Genomic DNA, 24283 nt, shown 5'->3' on the forward strand with positions numbered 1-24283 from the left:
GAAATACCTGTTATTCCCCATATTGGATACTGAATATCCGAGATTAAAATGACCCGGGGCTGGTTCTCAGGTCTATCTGTGACTTACAGATGATGTCGTCTCTGTATCCTCATGCCTGTGTCCTAAATCTCTGGACCCTGATTATTGCTGTCACATGAGGCCATCCTGTTGACTTGTTTTAACATAGTCACCCCTATAAAGGACCTCTCCCCACATGTGGTCACATCCTGAGGTCCTGGGTTATGTACAGTAGTGTAAGAACTTTGGGTTCATAGCTCTGCCCACAGAGCTCAAGCTCAGATTTTTAGGAGATGCTCCTGAGCCATGCAATGTCCTAATGCTTGGTGACATGGGGAAGCCCATCCTTACATGTGTTATGGCTGTGTCTCCCTGCTGAAGGCATGGGCGGGCCCGATGGAAGGTCAGACCTTGAGTTCCTTCCATTGAGATCCTGGCTTGAGCGTCCATGTGCTGGAGACATTATCCGTCTCAGTGTTTCTCTGTGTTCATGTTGGGGTTGAGTCAGGCCTTGGGGAGCCCAGCACCACTCAGATCCCGCACCAAGCCCCCAGTACCATCCCTGACTTGCACGGGGGAGCGTGATTGCATGCAGCCCTGGCCTTCCTGTGTCCCTGTCTCCTGACATTACTCATCTGCCTCTCTCTTTTTCTCCCCAACCCAGTGCCCTTCCGAGAGGCCCCAGCTTATTCCAACCGCAGGCGGCGGCCCCCCAACACATTGGCTGCCCCCAGAGTTCTTCTGCGTTCCAATAGCGACAACAACCTCAATGCCGGTGCGCCTGAATGGGCTGTCTGCTCTGCAGCCACCTCCCACCGAAGCCTCTCACCCCAGCTGCTGCAGCAGACACCCAGCAAACCTGATGGAGCCACAAAGAGCCTTGGAAGCTACGCCCCTGGGCCCCGCAGCCGCTCTCCCTCACTCAACAGGCTGGGTGGCGCTGGTGAGGACGGCAAGAGGCCACAGCCGCCACATTGGCATGTGGGGTAAGAAGAAACTGGGTAGTGGGCAGATGATTACCAAACCAATACATGCTCCTCAGTTCAGGCTGCCCCGGAGAACCTAAGGTTGAATTCTGTCTTCTGAGCCTGGGGCCTCTCTGCTTAGCCTGGTACTCTTAATGCAGGGGTGAGGGAAGCTGAGCTGTGCAGGGGCCTTATGTCCTTTCCAGTGCCTTGACTCCTTGGTCCTCGAAGTGAAAAGGCCTTGGGGAGTCAGAGCATAGGGTATACTCTGTGCCAAGTGCTCTCCCAGAAGTCTCCTCTGTCATAGTCATACTGTGTCCAAACCAGTGACCCCCTGACCGGCCTGGAGCAGGGGTGGGGTGGGGGAGGGAATGAAGCTCAGAACCTGTTACAGCCCAAGAGACCAGCCATGTCTCTGTCAGCCTTGGCTTTTGCTACACATGCGAACTGTGTCTGCCCAGCCTGTCAGGGTCCCAAAGTCTCTCCATCTACCTCTGAAGCAGCCCCAAGTGACAGTCTAGAATTGGGTAGGCTGAGGGGACCACTCAGGACACCATAGCCTGGACCTTCCCTAGGGAAGGGGCTTCCGACCTGCATAACCAGGAGGTCTGCATTTCCATGTCCAGCTCGCTAGCAAACCTCTGCCCTCCTGAGTTTCTTAGCCGAGAGAAGAGACTCACAGGGATCAGCTGATTATGGAGGCCTTGAGGCTATATGTGACGGCTATCAGAGAGATTTGGGGCAGCGAGGAATGAACAGTCTTCCTGTCTTCCTGTGATCCCTTTGGTGGGCCGTGGGGGATGGTGAGATGTGGAGCTGCCATAGCAATGTCCTCACTGGGGGCGACTTCCACTCTCCTCTTCCTAGTATCTTTTGTCTTCCCTTCCTCAGTCTCCCTTTTGATTTTTCTTCTGCCCTACCCTACTTAACACAAGCTGGCCCAGAAAGGGTAGGAAGCAGTGCGCTCTGCAGTCTCTGCCCTGTGCCTACATAGACAGCACAGGTGCGAGTCTGTGTTCACCTCTCCCGAGGCGGCGCCCTCTAGTGGCACGTGGAGGCACAGCTGAGTCACAATCCTGAGATCTTCCCCAGAGACTTGCATTTACCCTATGGGAATCCTGGGAGGTGGTTGGGACAGTACTCCCAGGCCCTCTCTCAGCTGTCCAGATGTGGAAGATTACTGAGCATCACAGGGTGACCTTGATTTGGTCGCACTCCTCACGGGGACGGTCCACTACTGTCTCATTTGTCCTAAGTGACTTTAGCTTTGACAGGGAGCAAAGGGTCTGGGGAGATCCCTAGGAAGACAGGCCTCTCTAGTGTGTCCATCCATGTGAGACAGGCTGCCCTTTCCAACCCCACCCACCTCTGCAGGTTCAGGTCGTGAGGTGAGGATGGTGACATCATCGTCATTCGTCCCCCAGGAAAAGCCAGTTCCTCGGTTGCTATCACAAAAGGACACCCATTGGAGACAAGGACCTCACATTGCAGAACACGGTGCCAGAGAACTTAGAACATTCTGTATGTGCCATGGACTGCAGAAATCACAGGCCACTCTGGTATCTCCCCTGCTCTAGTAGATTCTGGGGTAACCACCTTGCCTGTGCATTCCAGCCTAGCAGACATGGATCTGAGGGTGACGATTAGATTGCCCTGTGGCTCTATGCTTTGTCCACCCATATATTCTCTTTCTCTCTGGGTCTGTAGGAACATGGGGGCCTGCACACCTAATCCTGTACTTTTGGAGCAAGACATGGTTACCTCAGCAAAGAGAGGAAAGGACTCCCTCCCCTGGCTTCTATCCTCATCCCTAGGCTGGGTTAACAGAGATAGGAGAAGAGAGGGAGGGTATGTGTGCGTGTGCGTGTGCGTGTGCGTGTGCATGTGCGTGTGCGTGTGTGTGTGTCTTTTAATATTAAGTTTAGATCTCCCTAGACATCTGCTTGTCACCTAATGTGTGATAGCATGTCACAAGGACACCAACAGAGTGATGTGGGTAAGACTACCAGGTTTATGGTTGGGGGAGGCAGAGCCAAGTGAAAGATATTTTCCGTAGGAGCAGGTACACCCTGGCTGCTTGTGGAATTCAGGTCCAGACAACCCTTCTCTTCATGTAGTCTGCAGAGTGCAGCATTCTATGGCTGCTCTGGCAGGCTGCAGCTCCCTGGATACAGGAGTTACTGAGCAGCCATTATTTCAGGGTGGAGGGCCCTGGAGTTGAGCTTGCATATGGTCAGAACCTTCCCCCACCCACTTGGAGCCATTAAGGGCTTGTTGGCCATCCAGACAAGGGAGGTACTCCTCCACTGTCAGCACAGTAGGGGTATTATATTACCAACCTGTGAGTTAGGTGGGCCCTTCGCTCTATTCACTTTCAGCGATATAGTGAATCTGCCCATTGAAGGCTGATTTTTGCACCTTGTATCCTATGCCCCTCCATAACCGTCTTTGTTGTGCCAGTGTGATGGGCCTATTGAACGATGGTGAGCCCTTGTCCCTGTCATAGCTTCTAGGGATGGGTATCTGGGGGCAGGGTAAAGTAAGGTGTCTGGCATAAGCCTTGCGTGCTTGCTGGTTTGGTGTTCCTCTCTCTAAGTCTTAAATAGCCAGAAAAGAACAGGATGGCATGTGTTGAGTCTGTAGACATAGCAATGATGGTGGTCATGCAGCCAGAGTCCAAGGCCCAATTGCTGGATATGATATTGGCTATGCCCCAGCCCCAGCTAGGAGCTCTCACAGCCTCTATTATCCCAGATCTTTCCCAGAAAGACACTGACTTCAGCAGGCCTCTGCCAGGTGACTCCTTCTGACCATATCTGGAGTTCTTTTACTCTACACATCAGCCCTGCCCCATACCTTTTCAAGACCAACCACAGCACCTCCTTATCAAATGTTCCACCTCTGTCCTTGCACTACTCCGGTCCCACCCTACAGCCACAGCCATGGTGCCCTAGGTTCCACCTGGCTGTGTGTTCCTTCAGACACCTTCTGTGGCCTCCTTTGCACGGCCTGACCCTCACCCTAGCTCAGACAAGCCTGTGTGCACTGAGACTTTGACTTTGGTGTTGCCTTGGTCTCAGCAGCAACATTACCTGGTTGGAGTCCACTCCAGTTCACTATGAAGCCTCTGTGGCTTCTCCCATCTTCTGTGCTCAGATGTGAGCTGCCCTGTGGTGGACCACCTGGGAAGCTGTGAATAAATGAATGAGTAACCGATGAAGAGTGAATGAATGGAGGGAGCTCGGTGTGGGGGTAGTTCCTGTTCATACAGGGTAGCTGGGAAATGGTCCTTCCCAGTCACCCCACAGAACAGAACATTGGCTTTCTAGTACCGAATCTCCAGCAATCTAACCCTTGGCCTAGAGAAAGTCAGCTGGTGCTCCATCCGGCTGCTCTTGGCCAGAACATGAAGGAAACACGGCAGGGGAACTGCTGAACCATTCTCTTACTCTGTGTGTCCTAGCTTAGCCTCACAGGCCTGCTTGTCTGAGGCTACCCCTTACCTGGGGCCATGGCTCTGCTCTTGCTCAAGGATGCTATAAGGAGAGCAGAGCCCCTGGGCAGGAGGGCACAGGTCATAAAACGCCTTCCCTTGAGGTACAGTCTTTCCTATTCAAGATGCGAGGGTGGCTCTGACCCCCATGCCAAGTCATTACTCATGACACCCTTCTCTCATCTGGGAAATGGATTCAATTTTTTGCCTGCTGCCTTGGGGCACTTCATGAAGTTCAAGTTAATAGTGATTATTCCAATACCCACACAGGACCACCCATCACCACTGAGCCTTACTGTGTGTGTACCCTGCTTCATGACCAATGATCCCCCTACCCCTGTTCTTGGAGGCTCTGAGCCTCCAGAATGATGACACAGAGCTAGCTCTCTGTAGAGTGGGCTAGAAAACAAGAGACCCAAGACTATGTTTATTTACATTGACTTCTGTGAGGAATAGCATTCAAGCACTGGCTTGAATTAGCTAGAGTGCCCCAGCATTTTGTTACCTGCTTTGCAGTTGACACTGCACTGTGTGGAGTGGATTCCTATTGATGTGTCCTCATGGTCACTCATGATGGGCAAACTGATACTTTGTAAGATCCACTGATTTGTTTAGTGTCTGGTAATGAAGGGGTCAGTTGGGATTCGAGCAGTGTCTCTTAAAATTTGGGTATGTGAGTGAAGAGATAGAATTCAGCTATGCAGTAAGTTGAGCAGATGAGTGAATAGACAGGTGATTGGCAATGGCAAGATAGATGGACAGACAATGGATAGTGGATGGACATGTTGATAAGTGAGTGGATGGATGGATGGATGGATGGCTATATGGGTGATAGATGAATGCTATATGGATGGATAGATGGATGGATGAGTAGGTGGATGGATATATATGTGGATGGGTGGATGGATATGAAGGAAAATGAATAGATGATTGGATGGATGGATCTATGAAGACCCAAGATGTGGCTGGCAAGACAAGGAGAAGCTATATAAAAGGGCTGAGGCGTGTTCTGTCCTCTATCTCCACCTTACAGATGCCATCCCGGTGGTCACATGGCCCGCTCAGGCACCTGTACCTCTATAACTCTTTGACGACTGTATCCATGGTTATGCTTTAGAAAACCTTGGGGATGTGTGGGTGTACATTGCGAGCCCCAGCTATAAACAACCTTCCACCTCCCTCAGTGGCCACAGGGCCCTGCATTCATGCTAGAAGAAGCCAGGATGCTTGACCTTTTTTCCCTTTTTGCTTCACGTGGATGAAGGGCAGATCCAAGCTTTGAGGCCAGGCAGGCCCTGTGTATTCAGTACTCATCCATCCTCACCAACATTCCAAACGAGGGCCTAAATTTAGCATGCCACAGCCCCAATTTCACATCTGTAGACTGGGTTCCTCAAAGACATCAACCAGGGTCTGGTGGCTAGTTCTCACAGTCGTGCCAGATAGAAAAGTAAGAACTTATAGGCCAGTGATGTAATGTATAACACATCTCCCTATTGACCAGATAAAGTAAGAGCTACAATCAAATGTAACAGAGCACCCCAAACCACAGGGCCCTTACACCCATGGGCAACATGGTACAAAAGGCAGCTGGGAATATGGTCTCAGTGAGGGATTGCCTAGGTAGGTCTGGGTAGGTTTGCCTGTGAGGGATTTCTTCTAACTCCCTTAAGTGTGTGGGGAGACACAGATATCACTATTCTCCAGGCTTGGGCTCCTAGGCTGGATAAGGGAAGAGGAAAGCTAGCTAGCTGTATTCTCTGAGCTCTTGACTAGAGGGGATGTGACTAGCTAGCCGTTTGAAGTTCCTGTCTTGACTTCCCTTCAGTAATAGACTGTGACCTAGAATCGTGAGCCGAATAAACCCTTCTTTCCCCGTATTGCTTTCTTGTCGGAGCATTTTATACAGTGACAGAACTGAAACTAGGACAAAACTTCACCTTAACGAATCAAAGAGCATCCCATCAGCTTCCAGAAATTCCCCTGCATTCCAGTTTCCTCATTGGTCCTTGTGCTATGTGGCTCCTTCATTTCCTTGCAAGAAGAAGTTGGAGGCCACTTCTGTAGACCTAGAGGGCACAGCACATAGGTTTAGAGACCAGAGCTGTGGATTTGGGCTCCTAATCTAGGTTCAGACGTGATTCCCATCCCAGAACCCTCTCCTGTGCTTTAAATGCCCACTCTTTCCCTCGGCAGTACCCTGTTGGAAGGCTCCAGCATTGTGAAGGTGCTACTTTCTCAGCAGGAAGCTCTGTGAAGCTGTCCTGACATCCTGACATGTTTTTTTAATGTGGTCATGTTCGTGTCCAAAGCTCCCCTTTCTGAAGAGAGGAGTGACAGGAGGTCCTCTCGAGGTTGTCCCTGATTAGAACTTGGGTGAGCACTTGTCCCAGCATATGACAGTCAGTTCATCACCCATTGGAATTCCAATGCCTCGTGATGAGGACACCGCAGAGTGACCCATGTGAGGACCTTTACCCTGCCTGTCCCACTGCTGGTCTTGATTAAGGCTTCCCACTGTTGAGGGAAGGTGGGCCTGGGACACACATTCAGTGCCAAATTAGTGATGTAAAGAAAAGTCCTCTTGGGAGTGGCCAGCAGGCTGCCCATGATCATGAGCACTTGTGTGAAAGATTCCACGTGTATCCTTACCAGCGTGACGGATGCTCACAGTGAGCTGGAAAAACAGGACAAGGGCTTCCCCGATGACGAGGCTTCAATTTGTTTTCATTGTTGTAGTCAAGGCACTCATGAGCTTTCCTATCTTCACCATTGTGTGTGCCCAGATCAGTGGCCACTGAGCTGAGTGTCCTGAAGCTGTTCCCACCATGCGTCTCCAGAACTTTCCATCATCCCAACAGAAACTCTGTCCCTGCGAATTACTGCCACTCCATCTGACTTTCTGTCTCTGTGGACTTTATAGTAGGGACCACATAAGGATGGAATCATACAGTTTATGGCCTTGTTGGACTGCCTTCGTCAAGCATAGTGTCTCCAGGGCTCATTCCTGTGGTGGTACGGGTCAGGATACCTTTTTCTGACTGAATGATGTCCCATTGCATGGGTGGTCATATGCTGTGCATCCAGTATCCATCTGTGCACACCCGGGCTGTGGATGCTGCTGCAAAGAACACAATGTGCAAATGTCCCTTTGAGACCCTGCTTTACCTCTGTGGGGATGCGCCCAACAGTATAGCCACTGGGTCCTTTCGAGTCACTGCCCTTTGACCTACCTATGTCCTTGCTGTCTGGCTGCACACATACCACTAAAGGCCAGTCTCAGTTCAGTGTTCGAAGACCACAATGGCCATGTTTGGCAAAGTATGACTTTCTTCTCTCTTCTCTTGTGTTGCCTGATTCAGGTCGCCCTTCACTCCTGGTGCCAACAAGGACTCCCTCTCGACCTTTGAGTACCCAGGGCCCCGGAGGAAGCTGTATAGTGCGGTGCCTGGGAGACTCTTCGTCGCCATCAAGCCATACCAACCCCAAGTCGACGGCGAGATCCCCCTTCACCGAGGCGACAGGGTCAAAGGTCAGTCTTTGTCGTCTGCTCCTGGGGAAGGCAGGCCCTCTCTGTCTCCATGAAACACCTTGGTGAGTCTTCTGGGGCAGGGGCAGAGTCCAAAGCATCAGTTCAGCAAGGCCCACAACTCTTGAGAGGGAGACAGTGACTCTCACTGGTGCCTTTGACTCAGTGTCCCCTTTGCTGAGCCTTTATGGATGGAAAATGCCCACACACTCCTGGATCTATTGTGGTGAGTACAGGGATGAGCCAAAGTGGGGCTCAATGAGTTAAGCCACTTTCCAGACAGAAAACCTTATGAGAAAGTGGGCTTGGAGCAGCCCATGGTGTAGGTGTGGGTTCAATGTGTAGAGGAAATCAACCAGGTGAAATAAATTCTCTAGGCAAATTCTGAGGGCTTTTGGGAACAAGCCAAGAAGTTCAGTATTGTTCCAGGGGTCCTAGGGAGCCAGCGATCACTCATGTGTAGGTGAAAGGAGTCTGAGGGATATTGGGAAAACACAGATAATGACAGTGTGGAGAGAGGAGGTGGACAGTGACTTCAAAGCCTGTGCCTCAGGGCCACAGAGGGCATTGGAGGAGGGGTAGGCGGGGACCTCAGGAGCCACATAGAAGGTACAGCTCACAGGTAGAGCAAGAAGGGTCCTTCACGTGCTCAGCATCGCCAGGCCCCACCACCGGACACAAGGTGAAATAGTGGCCAGCGGATTCTGACGCTGCTCCCTCCATCCAACCCTTGCTCAGCCCACAGCAAGGGACACCTTTGTTTCTTTTTCTGTCACTCACCTGGGGTTCCTGTGAGGGCCTGGAGAGCGTGTACCCCATCCTTTCCTGACCCTGGCATCCGGCTTCCGTGCCTCTGCACTAACAAGTCCTTGGTGCCCTGTTCGCTTCCCTTTCAAGTTCACTTACTCTTGCCTCCGAAAGCCCCTTTCCCCATCCCGTTCCTCCCGCGAGGTTCATAATTTCAAAAATTATGTTTTCCTTACTTTCTGAGCGTGTGCTTTAAATTGCTTCCTTCTCATTGCGGCGCCTCCTTAGGACTCTGCTGGGGCTCCTATTCATTGGAAACATGTGCTGTTTTACAACACCAACACCATGGCTTGGCGTATACACCGCTTTAAAAATCCCTGTCTGATCATTCACCAGCAAGCGCGTGCGGGGAGATTTACGCTCCATCCATCGCTTTTGTCTTCTCTCTCAAGGACATGCTCTGCTTGCCTCATTCCCACACCCACTGACTTTTGTTTTCTGGTTATCAGCCCTTCCCCCGGCATGGACCATCCCTCAAGGTCTGGGGTTCCAGGTTCAACTTTCAGGTCCTTCCAGCTTCTCTCACTGTAGGGGTTTCTCTATACCCTCCTCCAATGCTGGCCCAGCAGTGGGGACTGTGCTCTGCCCAGGATAGACCAGGATATGGGAGACAGGGACTCTTGTAAAGCTCCCAGTCCTGCTCCTCAAGCTAGAGAGCATCCCCCAGAGCCTGGCTGCCCCTTAACAAGGTTTAGCCCCTTCTGATGATGGTGGCTGTTTGCAGCAGGCTTTGGAACTGTTCTCCCCACTGGGGTCTAGTGGAATCCCTGTTCACCACGCCCATAAGGTGCTTGGACTACGCAAGTATGGTTTAATGCAGGAGTTTAAACCTTTACATGAGATGTGGTTCTGAATTTCAACAATATAACCCAGCTGTGGGTCAGGCCCTTTTCCTATACAAGCAGGTGATATTTGCTGGTCTTACCACAGGTTCATGGTGTGTCAGACTCAGCAGTGACACACGGGATGCAGACTTTGCAGGTGTAACAGGGCAGGCATCTGGGCAGCTGCCTCCTTGACAGCTTCTTCAGACCCATCCTAACTGGTGCTTATAACATCCTTGCTAAGGCTGGGGCTCCAGCTATAAAGTGTTTGCTGTACAAGCATGAAGTGAGTTCAGGTCCCCAGTCTCTGTGTAAAAAGCCAGGTACAGCAGCACACATCTGGAATCGCAACTTCTCAAGAACAGAGACTGGTAGATTCTGAAGCCCCTTGACCCGCCAGTCTAGTAGAATTGGTGAGCCCCAGGTTGTGTGGGAGACCTTGTCTCAAAAAGTAATGCAGGAGGTGAATGAAGAAGATACCCAATATCGGTCACACAGCCAGAGACACACATGCATGCACAGGCGAACATCTGCATGAATACATACCACACACGTAAACACACACACACACATTGTGGCCCTCCCTGGATCAGAGTCCATTTCAAATCCTACCGATATAGCAGGCACTTAGAAAGCCATAGCTCTGCATAGCGCTGCTCACATCTGTGCTGTGGCCTCTGGAGGTACAGTTCACATCTCCTGACTTTGCAGATTGCAGAAGGGCATTGTTTGATGCAGTGGGGGAGGCCTCCATCTGTCTGACCTGGTAGTGTCACCGTGTGGCTCTTAGACCACTTATGTGGAACTGAGATAGTCAGGCCAGAGGCCGAGGGGCTCATGAACCTCAGGTTCTGAAGACTTCTCAGGACCCTGTGTCCAGCAAACGTGTCCTCCCCAGACTGTGCCCCTAATGGCAATTCTCTCCCGAGCAGCTGGAGCCATTGCCAGGCGTGGACAGTGTTTGGAGAAAGCTTTGAGTAAACAGGTCCCTGGCACTTTCCCAGCTTGTTCAACATTGCCTGAGTAGCGCTGGGAGCCAGCTGGATACAGTCTCTGCTAATCCTGGGCAGCAACCTCAAGGCAGCACCACTGGCTGTCCAGGAGGTCAGGGTGGCTGAACATCAGGCTACATCCAAGCTAAAGATGGCATATGTATAAGGAATGTGCCCCAAGCAGGAAGACGTTGTTCAGGCCCTCCCTCCAAGCTGCCGGCTGATTTTTCACTCCCAGACTGAGAGGGGAAACTCCACCCCTGCACATCTGTAGAGGGGAGTCCCCTGTAGTGGTTGTTGCCTGGCTACTGGACCTGTAGAAAGTAGGCAGAAAGCTCTTTGTTCTTGTCCATGACTTACAATGCTGTGCCGAGACAAGTTAGGAAGGTCCTTTCTTCTAGAAGGTTCTGGGTGCTAAGAGTGCCCGTTCTCTGGAGGGTTGCCTGGCATGCAGTGTCTTCACTTTGTCCTTCTAGTCGTCAGAAGTACTGTCTCTTCCTTGACTCTCCCAGGGCCTTCAGTGACAACTGTTCCTTGCCTTCCAAGTCTGCTCTCTGCCCCCAGGTCTGGCCTTGACGAGCCTCTTCTGCCCAAGCTCATTACTTCTAGCCCAGTGCGGTTTCTTGTTCTGACATGTGAAAGAGACTCCCTCTTCTTCACACATCACCTTAAACAAGGAGAACAATCTTAGCTATTCTGAATTAAAGCACTGATTTACAAGGGAGCTGAGCCTGACTCAGTCTTTACTAGGCAGGGTGTGCCACTCCCACACAGACACACCCACTTCCGTAAGACACTCCCACACAGCCACACCCACTTCCGTAAGACACTTCCTCACAGGCACGCCCACTCTTTTTTTTTTTTTTTTTGGTTCTTTTTTTCGGAGCTGGGGACCGAACCCAGGGCCTTGCGCTTCCTAGGTAAGCGCTCTACCACTGAGCTAAATCCCCAGCCCTGGCACGCCCACTCTTACACAGACATGTCTACTCTCACACTGGCATCCTGTTGTTTCTTTGTCCCCATGTCACTAAAATGTTCCAGAGAGCAGAGATGGCAAATCCTAAAGTACCAAGTGGCACCTCTCTGTGCACCTGCCTGTATTCACAAGCTGTTTGCTTTTTCTGAGGGCCTCATCCTGGTGACACCCCCAGACTGTGTGCTTGAGGGGAATCAACTACAAAGCTGCATGCAGGGATCCCTCAGAGCAGGCAGTGTGGCAGGATGCCCACAAGCAGGGATGGCGTCCGTGTGCCTCTGTTGACTCAGTGGCAGCATGAGCTAAGTAGTGTTCCTCTCTGACAAGTGAGGAAACTGAGGCACAGTGATAAACAACCATGTCACATGTGGCACAGGTAAGGTATGGCATGGTAGATCCCAGGCAGAAGAGAATGCCAGCCTGACCTTGCCAGCCTGACCTTACCGTCTTACTTCTTGCTGGGCGCTTTGAAGCATCAGGGTTGACCCACTGAAGGCTCTGAAGAATGGGCATGGGGTGTCCTTGTGGGCCTCACTGCACAACACAACCTAGGACCTCACCCCAAGATGAGTTTCTCGGGTCCAGAGCTGGGAGGCTGGGCCAACTGACCTTCATCTGAGCTGTGTGGGGTGGGGGGGCAGGGACTACTCACCAGTCCATGCTTCGAGGAAATTGTTTCAAGCAAATATGATGGTATCAGCTAGTCGAGAAGTGGCTTGTCACTTTATTTGGGTCATTTCCTCAGATTATTGGGCAAGCATGTACAAAGTTAGAGTTTGTCGTTCCGTCCTTTTCAAAACCACAGGCTGGGTAGATCTTTATCTGCTATTTGAGGTCAGAATAATGGCGAACAAATCTTTGGATCTCGTTTTCTCCACCGCGGGGCCTCAAGCCTCAAGTAATCTAAAGACAAGTTGAGATGTGTGGACAGGGTCACAAACTCCTTCACGTAACCGTGTTCAGACAATACACATGCCATTTTGAACAGGTCATCACAGCTGTCTTCATAACGGAAGCCTTTACCTTAATGGGGCTAGGGTGTGCTGTGAGGTCCTCAGGGCCCTGCCCCAGCCCCTGATATCTCAGGTTTTTAGCTCATGCCAGCAGCAGAATTAAAAAACAAGGACCTCAGTGGAACAGGATGTGCCTACTGCTGTTGGGATGAGATGTCCCAGGGTGGGGTGGTACCCAAGGGAGGTCTTCCCCTTCTCTCAGGAGAAGTAGACAGGTTAATGAGGGTAGGGATTTGTAAGGGTGGAAGTAGGGGTGGGGACTGGATGCAAAGTGAATAAAAAAATAAATTATTGAAAAACAACAACAACAACTACTGCTGCTACTACTACTAGTCCTCAGAGCTGGGGAGGTGGCTCAGCGTTTAAGGGCACTGGCTACTCTGTCATAGGACTTTGATCCCATTCCCAGCACCCACATGGCAACTTAAAACCATCTGTAACTCCAGTCTTGGGGTATCTGATATTCTGGCTCTGTGGGCATCAGGCATGCAAGAGTTGCATGCATATACTTACAGGATACACACACACACACACACACACACACACACACACACACACACACTTTAAAAGAGTGATAAGGTGGATGGTGTCACTGAGAATGAGATCCAAAGTTGTCCTCCGGCACCTACATGCACATGCCTGTATATACAAGCACACACACAAAGAAAATAAAAGAAAAAAAAAAAGACTCTCTATCCACTCTCCACCACCACCCATCAGTTGGGAGGGGTTCATGGGCTGGGGCTCCCCCTCCCCCCTTAACTGTTCTCTGAAGGCCACTGGGCCTCCTCTGCCAAGCTGCTGACAGTGAAGGCTTCACTCCCTCTACCTAGGGCCTGGTGCCCAGTTGCTGGGGATCCTTTCCTTGGTCCTATCTGTCCCCTGTTCTGATAGATGCCTTTCTCCTTTCTGTCACCTCCAGTTCTGAGCATCGGCGAGGGCGGCTTCTGGGAAGGCAGCGCCCGTGGCCACATCGGGTGGTTCCCAGCTGAGTGTGTGGAGGAGGTACAATGTAAGCCCCGGGACAGCCAAGCAGGTAAGGTGACCTCACAGGTCGTGTCACGGTGGGGCTGCTCAGCTGGAGTTTGTGGCAAGTGCCGTGGCTGTAGCCACACTGTGGAAGGAGGCCAGGTTACAAAAGCAGGGCTTCCCTGTATCATTGCAAATGACTTGGCTGGTTGTATTCCAGTAGGTTCTGTCCAAACCAAAAGCACTTGACAAGCTCAGGTTCTGTCAAAGGGGCAGCTTGTGGTGTGTCTGGTGCAAACCCGGAGATGATTTAAGATTTTGGGTCCTTGTCACCTTCGGGAGATTCTGAGGCTGAGTCAATGTCTTTTTTCTATCTTCTGGTTGGGTGTGTTAGAATACAGATGGCTTCCCAGTGAAGGGCGGAGCTGTCCAGACCCTCCCTGGGAAGTACCACACAGTGTTCACCGCCAAAGCTGTCCTGGCTCCATGCATTAGGGCTACTCCTCACTTGCCCTGGCTGAAAGCCTTCTGATTAAAAGGAATTGAGCTGACTATGATACCAGTGGCCACTTATATGAAATGACCTGGGTAAGAAGCAAAGACACCTGAGACTTGGACAGAAGGGACGTCTTAGTGACCCGTGTTTACCTGCGAGTTCTCCTGAGTTGCCTGTGCACCCCCAAAGGCAGTCACATGCCGTCTGCAGATACTGGCTGTGCTGTCCGTGTGGGCCTGTGACTTGGCTCAGATGTGCTCTTTATGATATATTCTGAGGTTCCCTGTCTGATGCTCCAAAGGGAGTCCCTGGGCCCTGGTCAGGTCACCTGGGCCAGGGAGGATCACGTGATGTGTGATGCATCGCCCACTGTTGGACTCCCTCACGTCTGCCAGGCTTTGCAGTCTGACGGGCATTCAGAACCCTTCCTCTCTGAGAACTTGGCCCTGAGACAGTAGGGTCTGTGTGTCCTAACCTCCCACTGTGGAGCTGCTCAGGTGCAGCTGATAGGTTGTGTTATGTGCGATCTAATACCACACCCATGCCAGGCTTGAGTGTTCGTTGTTGTTGTTGTTGTTGAGATGGTCTTCTGTAGCCCACCCAGGTTGGCTTCTAATTCCTCCTATAGGTCGTGATGACCTTGAACTCCTGATCTTCCTGTCTCCCGCCCCAAGTGCTAGGGCTATAGGCATACACCACCGGTTCATATGATGCTGGGGATGGAGGGATGGAACTCAGAGCTTTGTGCACACTGTATTCCCAGCCCAGCCAGCCAGCTCTTGAAAGGCAAGGTTGGAAGTGGTGTTATAGAGGCTGGCAGATGGGCAATGGGTTAGTGGGTGGTAGGAGCAGGTTTTGCTGGATGAGGAACACTAGTCGCCAGGTATCAACTGGTCTGTCCTAATGCCTAATCCCCTTCCAGCCCTGGTCTGGGCCCAGTTTCCCTCTGGGGAGGGAGGATCTGTTTGCTGCTTTTCTGGCTTTCAGAGACTTCTCTGCTCCCTGTCTTCACCACCTGTCTCCTCAAAGCCCTGCTGTTTGGAATAGGGGTGTCACTTCCTGCCCTCCCATACTTATCTTCAGAGCGGCCGGGCTGCCCCAATCTCTGCTTTTTGTTGGAAATGCTCTGCGAGCTACATCTAGACAGGTCAACCCTGAGAAACACATGAGGGGTCATTGGGTCATCCTGCTTTCTCCGTCTTATGGAATAGTGGCCTAGGTGAAGTACAGCTCTCCCTACTTTCCTGTTGACCTTGGGAGAGCCTTCTCTGGCCCCTGCTGGCAGTGTCCTTACACACAGTAGAGCCTGCCAGACTGACACTCATCCTATGGCAAGCACTTTAGGGGTAATGATGAGCTTCCTTGTGGGGCTCCAGGCTCTCACTCCGATCCACACAGTGGATCTTTGATCAAGCAGAGTTGTATACCTGGGTTGGTGCTGGCTCCAGGGTTCCTCTGGGGCCCATCCTCACATCCTGAGCAGTCTGGAAACAGAATGGATCTTGCCACTCTGCTCCACCTATGTCAGAACAGTGATGTCTTATGAGTCTGTGTCACCTGTTCCTGAGCACCTGCAGGTCTTACTGAGCACAGGAGAAAGAGTTGAATTGCATGTCCTTGTGCCTCTTAAAAATCCTAAAAAGCTGACCAAGTAGTGTTGTGAGCAGCATAAATCCTTCATCCCCCTGCTGTGAAGAATTCAGAAGACTCGGGGATCTAGCCTGGCTTCAGTGGGCATCAGTGGGATTGGCTCCATCTAGAATCTCTGGAGCGGGCGAATCTGTCTTCAGCTTTCCTGGATTCCGGAGGCTTTATCCTTGGCTGTGGCCCCTTCTCACTTCTGAGATGGCAGCTGTGGGTAGGGTCACTCTCTACCTGCATCCTTCAGAACACCCCCACCTCCCCTCCCTGCCACCACTTTTAGGGCCCAGCCAGGTGAGGTCCAAGCTGCCTAAAGCCGCTCCAATTCCATCTCTAATCTTTTAAGCTTCCACGTGTCAATAGGGTAACATCCCAGGTCCTAGGAATTAGGACATGAGCATCTTTTGGCTGGGTGAGGAGTATCCTTTGCTCCAAGGTCATTGACAGATGTGACCAATATCACCATTGTGTGATGTAATGCCACGAGTCCTGCCAGCATCCCTGAGTGAGTGGTAAACCTTTCCTCCTTATAAACTGATTAGCTCATAATTTTGTCACGGTGCTGTAACATCCTCCCTGATGGCTGTCCAGCCATTCCTCCCATCCCTCCAGAGACAAGCAGCTTTCTAAATTGTGTCACCACAGAGTAACAATGTCTATGGTTGGATTCCAGGCCCAGTCTTGACTTCTGCACCCAGCCGATGTCTGCCATGCTTCACTGTGGTGCCTTGTATGTTGCTGCATAGCCTTCCCTTCTTTGTAATTTTATGCGAGCAGTGCACTCCACTTTCCTGAAGATCGCTGATTAGCTCCTCTGCACGAGCTGAGGTAAACTAAGCTGTTGGGCTCATTTCCATCCAAGTCTCTCTGTAGATATCTGGTTTTAGTTCTCCTCACTTCCTTAGGTGAAAACCTGCTAGGTCACATGATAGGAACATGTTTAGTTTCCTAAGAAATTGTTACACGTGCCTAGGGAGATGACTCAGCGAAGTGCGTCCTTTGTGGACCTGAGTTCTGTTTCTAGAACCCACAAACCAAAGCCAGCTGTGCTGGCTCATGCCTATAATGCCAGCACCATGGAGGCAAAGATGGGGGGGGGTCATTGGCTAGACAGCATAGTTCAGTATGTGAGCTCCAGGCCAGTGAGAGACCCTGCCTCAAAAGTAAGGCAGAGAGCATTGCTGAGGATACTAGAGGTTGTCTTCTGGCCTCTACATGTGTCTGCATATGTGTGTACTCCTGTGTAGATATACATCTGTACATACAAATATTTACTTACACAAAATTAATGGAAAGAACAAAAGGAGGGAGGGAGGTGAGAGGGAGGGAGGGAGGGAGGGGAAGGGAGGGAGGGAGGAAGGGAGGGAGGGAGGATTGTGACATAATTGTCCGATTTGCCAGGCTGACTCATCCCCACACCAGCAGTGCTGGAACACTTCAGGTGCTCTGCCCTAACACCAGCATTTGATGGAGTCAGCCTCTGACAGTGTCAATCTCCTATGGCAGCCTGGTGGTTGGGAAGTTGCTCCTTACCGTGAAGGTCATTTTGTTTCTCTGATGACTTTGGTGGTTAAGCCCTTCCTGCAGGCGTGGCTGCCACGTGCAAAACTTCTTTTGAGAGGTCTCTGTCTGTGCAGGGTTTGTGTTGCCATTTCTAACTGGAGCTCTCACCTCTTGTGCTGGGTGTGTAGTGATTTTCTTGGACAGACCCTGTTCGTTACTGCTCTGTCCCGGCTTCTGTAAATGTGTGTCCCAGTCTGTGACTTGCCTTTTGTTCTCTAATTGTGTTTTTTAATGAGTAGAAGGTTTTAAAATTTTAAATGAAGTATAATTTATCCTTTTTCCCCCTTTCATAGTACTTTCTGTAGCTTTTTTTTTTTTTTGACACTGGAAAGCTGCAGCCCTCGAATATGCATAGAATCCAAAAGATGGTTCAAATATTGTTTCAGTGTTTCCAGCCAGCCAGCTCTTTCCACACAAGGTCAGCTTTGTCTGAGCTGTGGAAGCCCTTTGTATTTGTATATGGCAAAGTAGAAGCACTCTCGAATATTCCACAGAATAGGAAAGTAGGTCAAGGACTGAACTCCAACAAGAAGAGGTGTGTGTACATAGGGCGCTTTCTGCCTGTTAGTCTTTCTGTCACCTGAAGACGTTTGTCAGAGGCTGAGGACCGATAGCAAAATGAATGGCAGCCCTGGTGTCTTTTAAAATTGTTATTCTAGTTGTATGCGTGTGACTGTTTTGCCTGCATGTATGTTTGTCTTTCACTTCCACGTCACTGTTCATCATCAAGGAAGTCAGGACAGGAACTCAAACAGGACAGGAACCTGGAGGCAGGAGCCGATGCAGACGCCATGGAAGGGTTGTTGCTTACTGGCTTGCTCGGCCTGCTTTCTTACAGAACCCAGGACCACCAGCCCAGGGATGGCACCGCCCACAATGGTGTGGGCCCTCCCACATCAATCATTAATTAAGAAAATGCTCCTCAGTCTTGCCCACAGCACAATCTTATGGGGTCACCTTCTCACATGTCAAGATGACACAGAATTAACCAGCGTACCTCCCTTGCAGAGGTTACTTAACGCCTCTGGGTAGATTTCTCCATATGTCTTGTGATGATGAAGGGTCTATGGAGATTACAATCATCGGTTTACATTTTCTGTGACTGAGAGAGAGCAGCGTGTTCCAGTGTGCAAACTCTCATTTACTCTCCCACGCCATCCCATGTTGGCAGCATAGAGTAGCCCATGACTACAGTGCTATGTGCATGGCAAACAATACTTGAGAAACTTTTGTTTAAGTGTATACATGTCCCTCTCCCATCTTCCTGAAGAGTAGGCTCCTCAAGTCAGGATAGCGTCTTGCACTTCTTAGTCCTACACAGTACATGCCAAGGACAAAGTGACTACCAGTGGTTTTCTATTATCTATGGAAGGGTGCTGTTGTAATAGACCAGGAAACCAGCCAGCTGCTGTCTAGAATCTCAAGCCTCACACCTGTATCAGGTAGCACCATGTCAGCAGCTGTAACAAATAGGCCTGCTACCTTAGCATATGGGACTGCATTCCCTACCCTAGACCTCCTTCACCTACTGAGATGTCAGTCTTCTTGCTTGTTGACTAGAAGTGACAGACTAGTGACAGCTGGACCCTTCCTTCTTTGAATTCTAAGGGGGAGCTAAAAGCAGGGGTGCCTTAGAGTTGGCTCTTGGATGAGAAACTAAGATGAATCCCACCAGTCTTAGCTTACACACGTGTAAGCTAGGCACTCAGGTGAGACAGTACGGTCACAGGTTCAGTGGCCAGTGAGGGTTATGCGGTGGGTTCAAGATCAGCCTAGAGTATATAGTGAAACCTGGTTCACGAAAAAAGAAAGCACTCCAAAATTGGCACTTGGTTTCTGGGAATGAAACAGTATGGGAAGCCAGCACACACATGTGTGTCATTTCCCATGATGCATCTTGCATGTAAATAGAAAACACTGTCTGCCAACCCTAGTTCTCCCCAGCAGAGTTTAGTTGCTGAGACAAAATTCCTAACCATTGATGATCACCGGTCATGTGAGACCAGAGGAGAAATGACATCAGGAGTCTACTTCCCAGCCCCAAAGACACAAGAATCTGTTTACCCGAGAGCTATCATTAAGGAATGGTTGTCAGATGACCAGATGGCCAGAGCTCGGGTAAAAGGTACCACATTCTTAACCATGCCTCAGTCATGGGTGCTCCGGTGGGAGATCTGAGGTGCTATGAGTCATGTATCCTGCCAGGGCCTGTCAGGTTTCAGAACCTATAAGAAGCTTCCAGAATCACATGGATTAAAGTGTCTGAGATGGGATTTGAACCTAGATGTCTGAGTCCTGAACTGTCTTCTCATGGTCCCCTGTAGGATCTTTTCTGGTGTCTTAGAGTGAGGCTCCTGAAGGATTCATCTATTTCTCAGAACACTACTTGACTTCCTGATTCCATGCATCATGCAATGGTTGATCTTCTACCCTGGGCCTCTCCTGCATACTGCATGAACTTCTGACAGGTGGCAAATTGGCCAGTGCCTTGTCCTTCCTGTGTGTGACCTTAATAACAAAGGCAATTCCTCAGCTATGGTAGCCCTGGGCCAGCTCTCTGTCAGTGTTGGATCAGTTTCTAGGGTTTACCCATTCTCTTGATTACTGTGTTCCACTGTCTACAATAGTCACTAAGTATCACTCACAGCCATGTAGTGTGGGACCTTTCCAGAGCTCATGGCTACAAGCCTTCATATTATCACAGCAGCCCTTCAGCCTTTGGTTTAGACTTTCAAGTGACTCTTGTCATCTTCAAGGTAAACTGGGGATTGGGAATAAATGAAGTAATGGTCCTCATTTTACAGATGAGGGTCAGAGAGGTGTGTGTCTTATAAGTACCGAGCCAGCACCTGAATATTGATAGGCCTGTTCCTTCACCAAGAAGGCTGGAGGGTCTACAGAACATCAGTCACCCTGGGTGATGACAAGATTTGGTAGCCGTGGAGTTGTGCAGTCAGGAGGTAATGATGGTCACGGCAACATCGATAATGCCCATGGCGGTGCTGTCCATGGTGGGGATGATGTAGTTGACAGTGGTGTTGGTGTTCAGCTAGTGCTATGATGATGTCATTGGTGATGATGGTCATGAAGCTGCTGCTGCTGCTGCTGCTGCTGGTGGTAGTGGCGATGATGGTCATGGTGATGGTGATAATGATGATCGCCATGGTGATAGTGATAGTGATAATTGTCATGGTGATGGTGATAATGATGATGGTTGTGGTGATGGTGATAGTGATAGTGATGATCGCCATGGTGATGGTGATAGTGATAATTGCCATGGTGATGTCATAGTGATAATGATAGTGATAGTGATGTTGGTGATATAAATGATGGTGGTGATGATGATACTGATGATGGTCATGATGATAACAGTGCTAATAATGATATTAATGATGGTTGTGCTGAGGTACATGATAATGATCATGTAGGGACCAAAGTGTTAAAGCAAAGACAGAGGAATAATACCAACAAAGTCTGGCACTCCAGCTCGGGAGCCCTACTGTTATGAGCATAGATCGAGAGTTCTACTCCCTTCCTGCTCCTGCCCAGTGCTCCCCACTTCCCAGGAGGCCCCTAGACTGCTCTGTGCACTCCTGACCTTTCATTTGGTTCTCCAATTCTCCTCTTGGTATAGCAGGCTCCCTTGGGAAGGTCACTTTGCCTTTGCCTCTGTGCTCATCGACTTTTCCCCTGGAGTGCAAGCCTTTCCCTTCCGATGCATCCTATAGTGGGTATAGACTCACCGGAGAGGACTGCTGGGGCAGAAACTCCATGCCACAGCTGGTGACCATCAATAACAGCAGCCCCTCTTCCTTCCATTCAAAATGTTGGGGCAGGGGTAATAGGTGGGCACCGCCACGCCCGGAAGCTGCTATGTACCTTACTTCCAAAATATGCTAAGGGCTCACTTGGTAAGTCCCCTCTTCTGCCCAGCATCAATTCAAGGTTCTGGCCCATTTATCTTTCGGGTCATCAGTCTATTTCTTGCTGATTCAAGGGTCCCTCTCCACACACCCTAGAAGCAAAGCTTGGGCCGGTGATGATCACCGGAGCATGGGATGCTTGCATTGTCTGATGGGCTGTTGCTCTACTCTGTGACTCAGAAGGGGCAGCCGTGGGTCTCGCGCTTCCTGTAGGCAGTGGGGATGGCTCCACTGTAATTCCAGTTCCTCCTTTCTGCTCAAATGCACATGGAGGTTCCCTCTTGTACCAGGGATGCCAGCTTCTTGTTTTCAACAAATTAAAGTGCTTCCTTCAGAAACACAGAGAGCCGGTTGGCTATGGCTGGAAGCCCAGCAGTGTGGGGGTGACTGCACCACATCCCATCATTTGGACAAGCCCCTTCCTTGGGCTGAGACAGCCAACTGTCCCTGAGGCTCTCAGGGCTGCCTGAGTTGGGGAGTTTTGGAAATGGGGGGGTCTGAACAGTGAGCCCTTTGTGCCCCTCTTTTTATAAAAACTGTTCCCTTGTTGTGACAAAGATTCTGACCCAAATATGAACAGCAGCCTCCCCTAAAACAGCCTTATTAGGATGGCAGCTGACCCAGATGTCTTACCTGGCTTTCCTCTGATCCCTAAAGCAATCCCAGGCCTTATCACCCCATTGTGTACCCCAAGAAGGAGGTCAGGAGAACCTGAACTACACATTTGGCTTCCCAGAGCCCATGGTTGTAGACCAAAGGAAGCTCTCTCTCCTTACTTCCCTTCAACAAGATCCAGCACAGGCTACAGTGAAGACAAGAACCTGAGGGTGTGGAAGCCCCAGAGGCATGACTCTGGAGTAACACACAGATCTTTGTTTAAAAGGTAAAGCAGTTTTGTCTTTAAAAGTCAGCATGGTGGGGCCAGAGAGATGGCTCAGCGGTAAAGAGCACCTGCTGCCCTTGCAGATGACTTGGGTTCTGTTCCGAGCATCCACACCAGGTAGGTCACAGCTCCAGGAGAATCTAATATCCACATCTGACTTCTGTGTGTACCTGAACACATGTACTAGATATAAACATACTCAGACGCCTGCATGCACACACACACACACACACACACACACACACACACACACACACACATTAAATACATAAATAAATAAATAAATAAATAAATAAATAAATAAATAATCTTTTTTTTTTTGGTTCTTTTTTTCGGAGCTGGGGACCGACCAAACCCAGGGCCTTGCACTTCCTAGGCAAGCGCTCTATCACTGAGCTAAATCCCCAACCATAAATAAATAATCTTAAAAAAAATAAAAGCATAGCAGGCCAGGCAGGCCCGGTGCTGCACACTTTAACCCCAGCATTCCAGAGGTAGAGGCAGACACATCTCTAAGTTTGAGCACAGCCTGGCCACAGAGGCCGAGGGTCTTCATAGGATTGAGATGCCTATGGCTCCCAGGTCCTCTGTGCTGTCGAGCTCAGGCCTGGTGCTCACAGGGGGTTAGATGCAAACGGGCTCTGGCTCCGTTTTGCTTTTGCTTCTCATGGCCCCATTCAAACTTAGTGGCAAGTCAAGTCTCCATCTTTTATTGTTTCAACTGGAGGCAAAAGCTGCGAGCCATGTTTTACCTGAGAAAAGTTATTAGCCTCGCTAGTTGAAAAGTCTTCCATTGATCATCTTCAGGCACAGCTGGATCCAGGTGCTCACACTGATTTGCCCAGGGAGGGCTTTCTAACTCCAGACCCTTAGCTTTCCATGGAGGCCTCCTCTTCTGGTCAGTTTGGCCCTCACGTTTTCCCTGGCAACCACAGGCCTAATGTCCTTATAGACCCCAAGTCCAGGACAAAGACATTTTGCTAAGCTTAGCTCTGGTCCCATGATGGCTACGACAGGACTGGTTTGACTCATAAGTCTAATTTCTGTGGAAGGGCTAGTGGACGGGGAGCTGGTGTATCAGGAAGGGTGGCTGGGTTAGAACACAGATGGAGTGTTAAGAACAGTGGAGCTTCCATGACCTGAAGAGCAGAGAGGACATTGCCCTGCTCTTGTAGCCAGCAGGAGTCTTTTAGCAGGGATGGAAAAATTTGGGGGAGTGGTCCTCACTTCCCTGGGGCGGGGTAAGTGGTGTACCTTGATAGCTTTCTGTTAGTCACTGTGTACATAAACCCTCCATAATTTCAGAGTGGCCGGGTGGCCTATTCCAAAATAGAACATGTCTGTTATCTTTAGAGCTGTTAAAAATACAAGCAAATGACTCTATTAGCACAATTGCAATCTAAAATATTAATAAGCAACCCCAGCCAGCTTCCAAAGGAGCCACTAACTGTTCCCTAATGGGACATAAAATAAATATGAAGGTTCTGCCTGCTAACGACTGTGTGTTTGTTAAACAACCTGGCACACACACACACACCCACGCGTACACACACACACACACACACACACACACACACACACACACACACAGCCCCACCCTATCTTTTACGCCATTTTATTAAAATATACTCAGCCGCTTTGGAGAAGGGGGTTGGGACCGCTGTTTCCTAGCAGCTGCTCAGGGTTTTAAATACCAGTTTCTATGCCGGGGTTTGCCCCCAAAATAGAGTTGCGCCATCTCTGTGTGATGTTTTGGGTCACGTTGTGAGGATTTAGTCTTTGGCTTTCCTGTGGGGACTAGGCCTTCCTTGCCTCCTCCCAGGAGCAATAGTGGACCGCTCTGGGTTACCATGGCAACCTGGAGATACTGGGTACCAGCCCTGCCCTTCTTCCCTGTAACCCTCCTGCCTGCCAGGAAAGTCACCTTGAGCTCAGTCACCTTGCACAGGCTTCTGAGGGAAAGGTGCCAGTGTGGCCCAGATGCTCATAGGCAGGGAACATCTTCAGCATTTCATTGAATCACATTGGAAAGGCAGTTGGCTGGGGATATGGTTGTGCCATTTAGTTTGTTCTGAAGCCTGGGTGTCTAATTCTTCACAGTTCTAGAGGCAGACGTTGAGGATTTAGGAGGCAGGCAGGTTAAGGGCTTCCCCCAGCTTGTAGACCTTGCTATGCATGCATCCTGGTGTCC

The 24283-nt window shown here is 50.2% G+C and overlaps 1 protein-coding gene across 18 annotated transcripts in view; it reads left to right on the forward strand.

Moving 5' to 3' along the window:
• Positions 1-24283, forward strand: part of Shank2 (SH3 and multiple ankyrin repeat domains 2) — a 445157-nt gene that overhangs the window by 199619 nt on the left and 221255 nt on the right. For all 18 annotated transcript variants that reach the window (XR_005490582.2, XM_063274304.1, XM_063274282.1 and 15 more), the window contains 3 exon segments: positions 683-1004; positions 7839-8008; positions 13540-13653. Coding sequence is in view for 17 of the 18 variants with exons in the window: in XM_063274304.1 (XP_063130374.1) it covers positions 683-1004; positions 7839-8008; positions 13540-13653 (606 nt within the window). In the remaining variant the exon portion in view is untranslated.

The sequence above is a fragment of the Rattus norvegicus genome, chromosome 1 (assembly GCF_036323735.1).
Source record: "Rattus norvegicus strain BN/NHsdMcwi chromosome 1, GRCr8, whole genome shotgun sequence".
Lineage (NCBI taxonomy): Eukaryota > Metazoa > Chordata > Mammalia > Rodentia > Muridae > Rattus > Rattus norvegicus.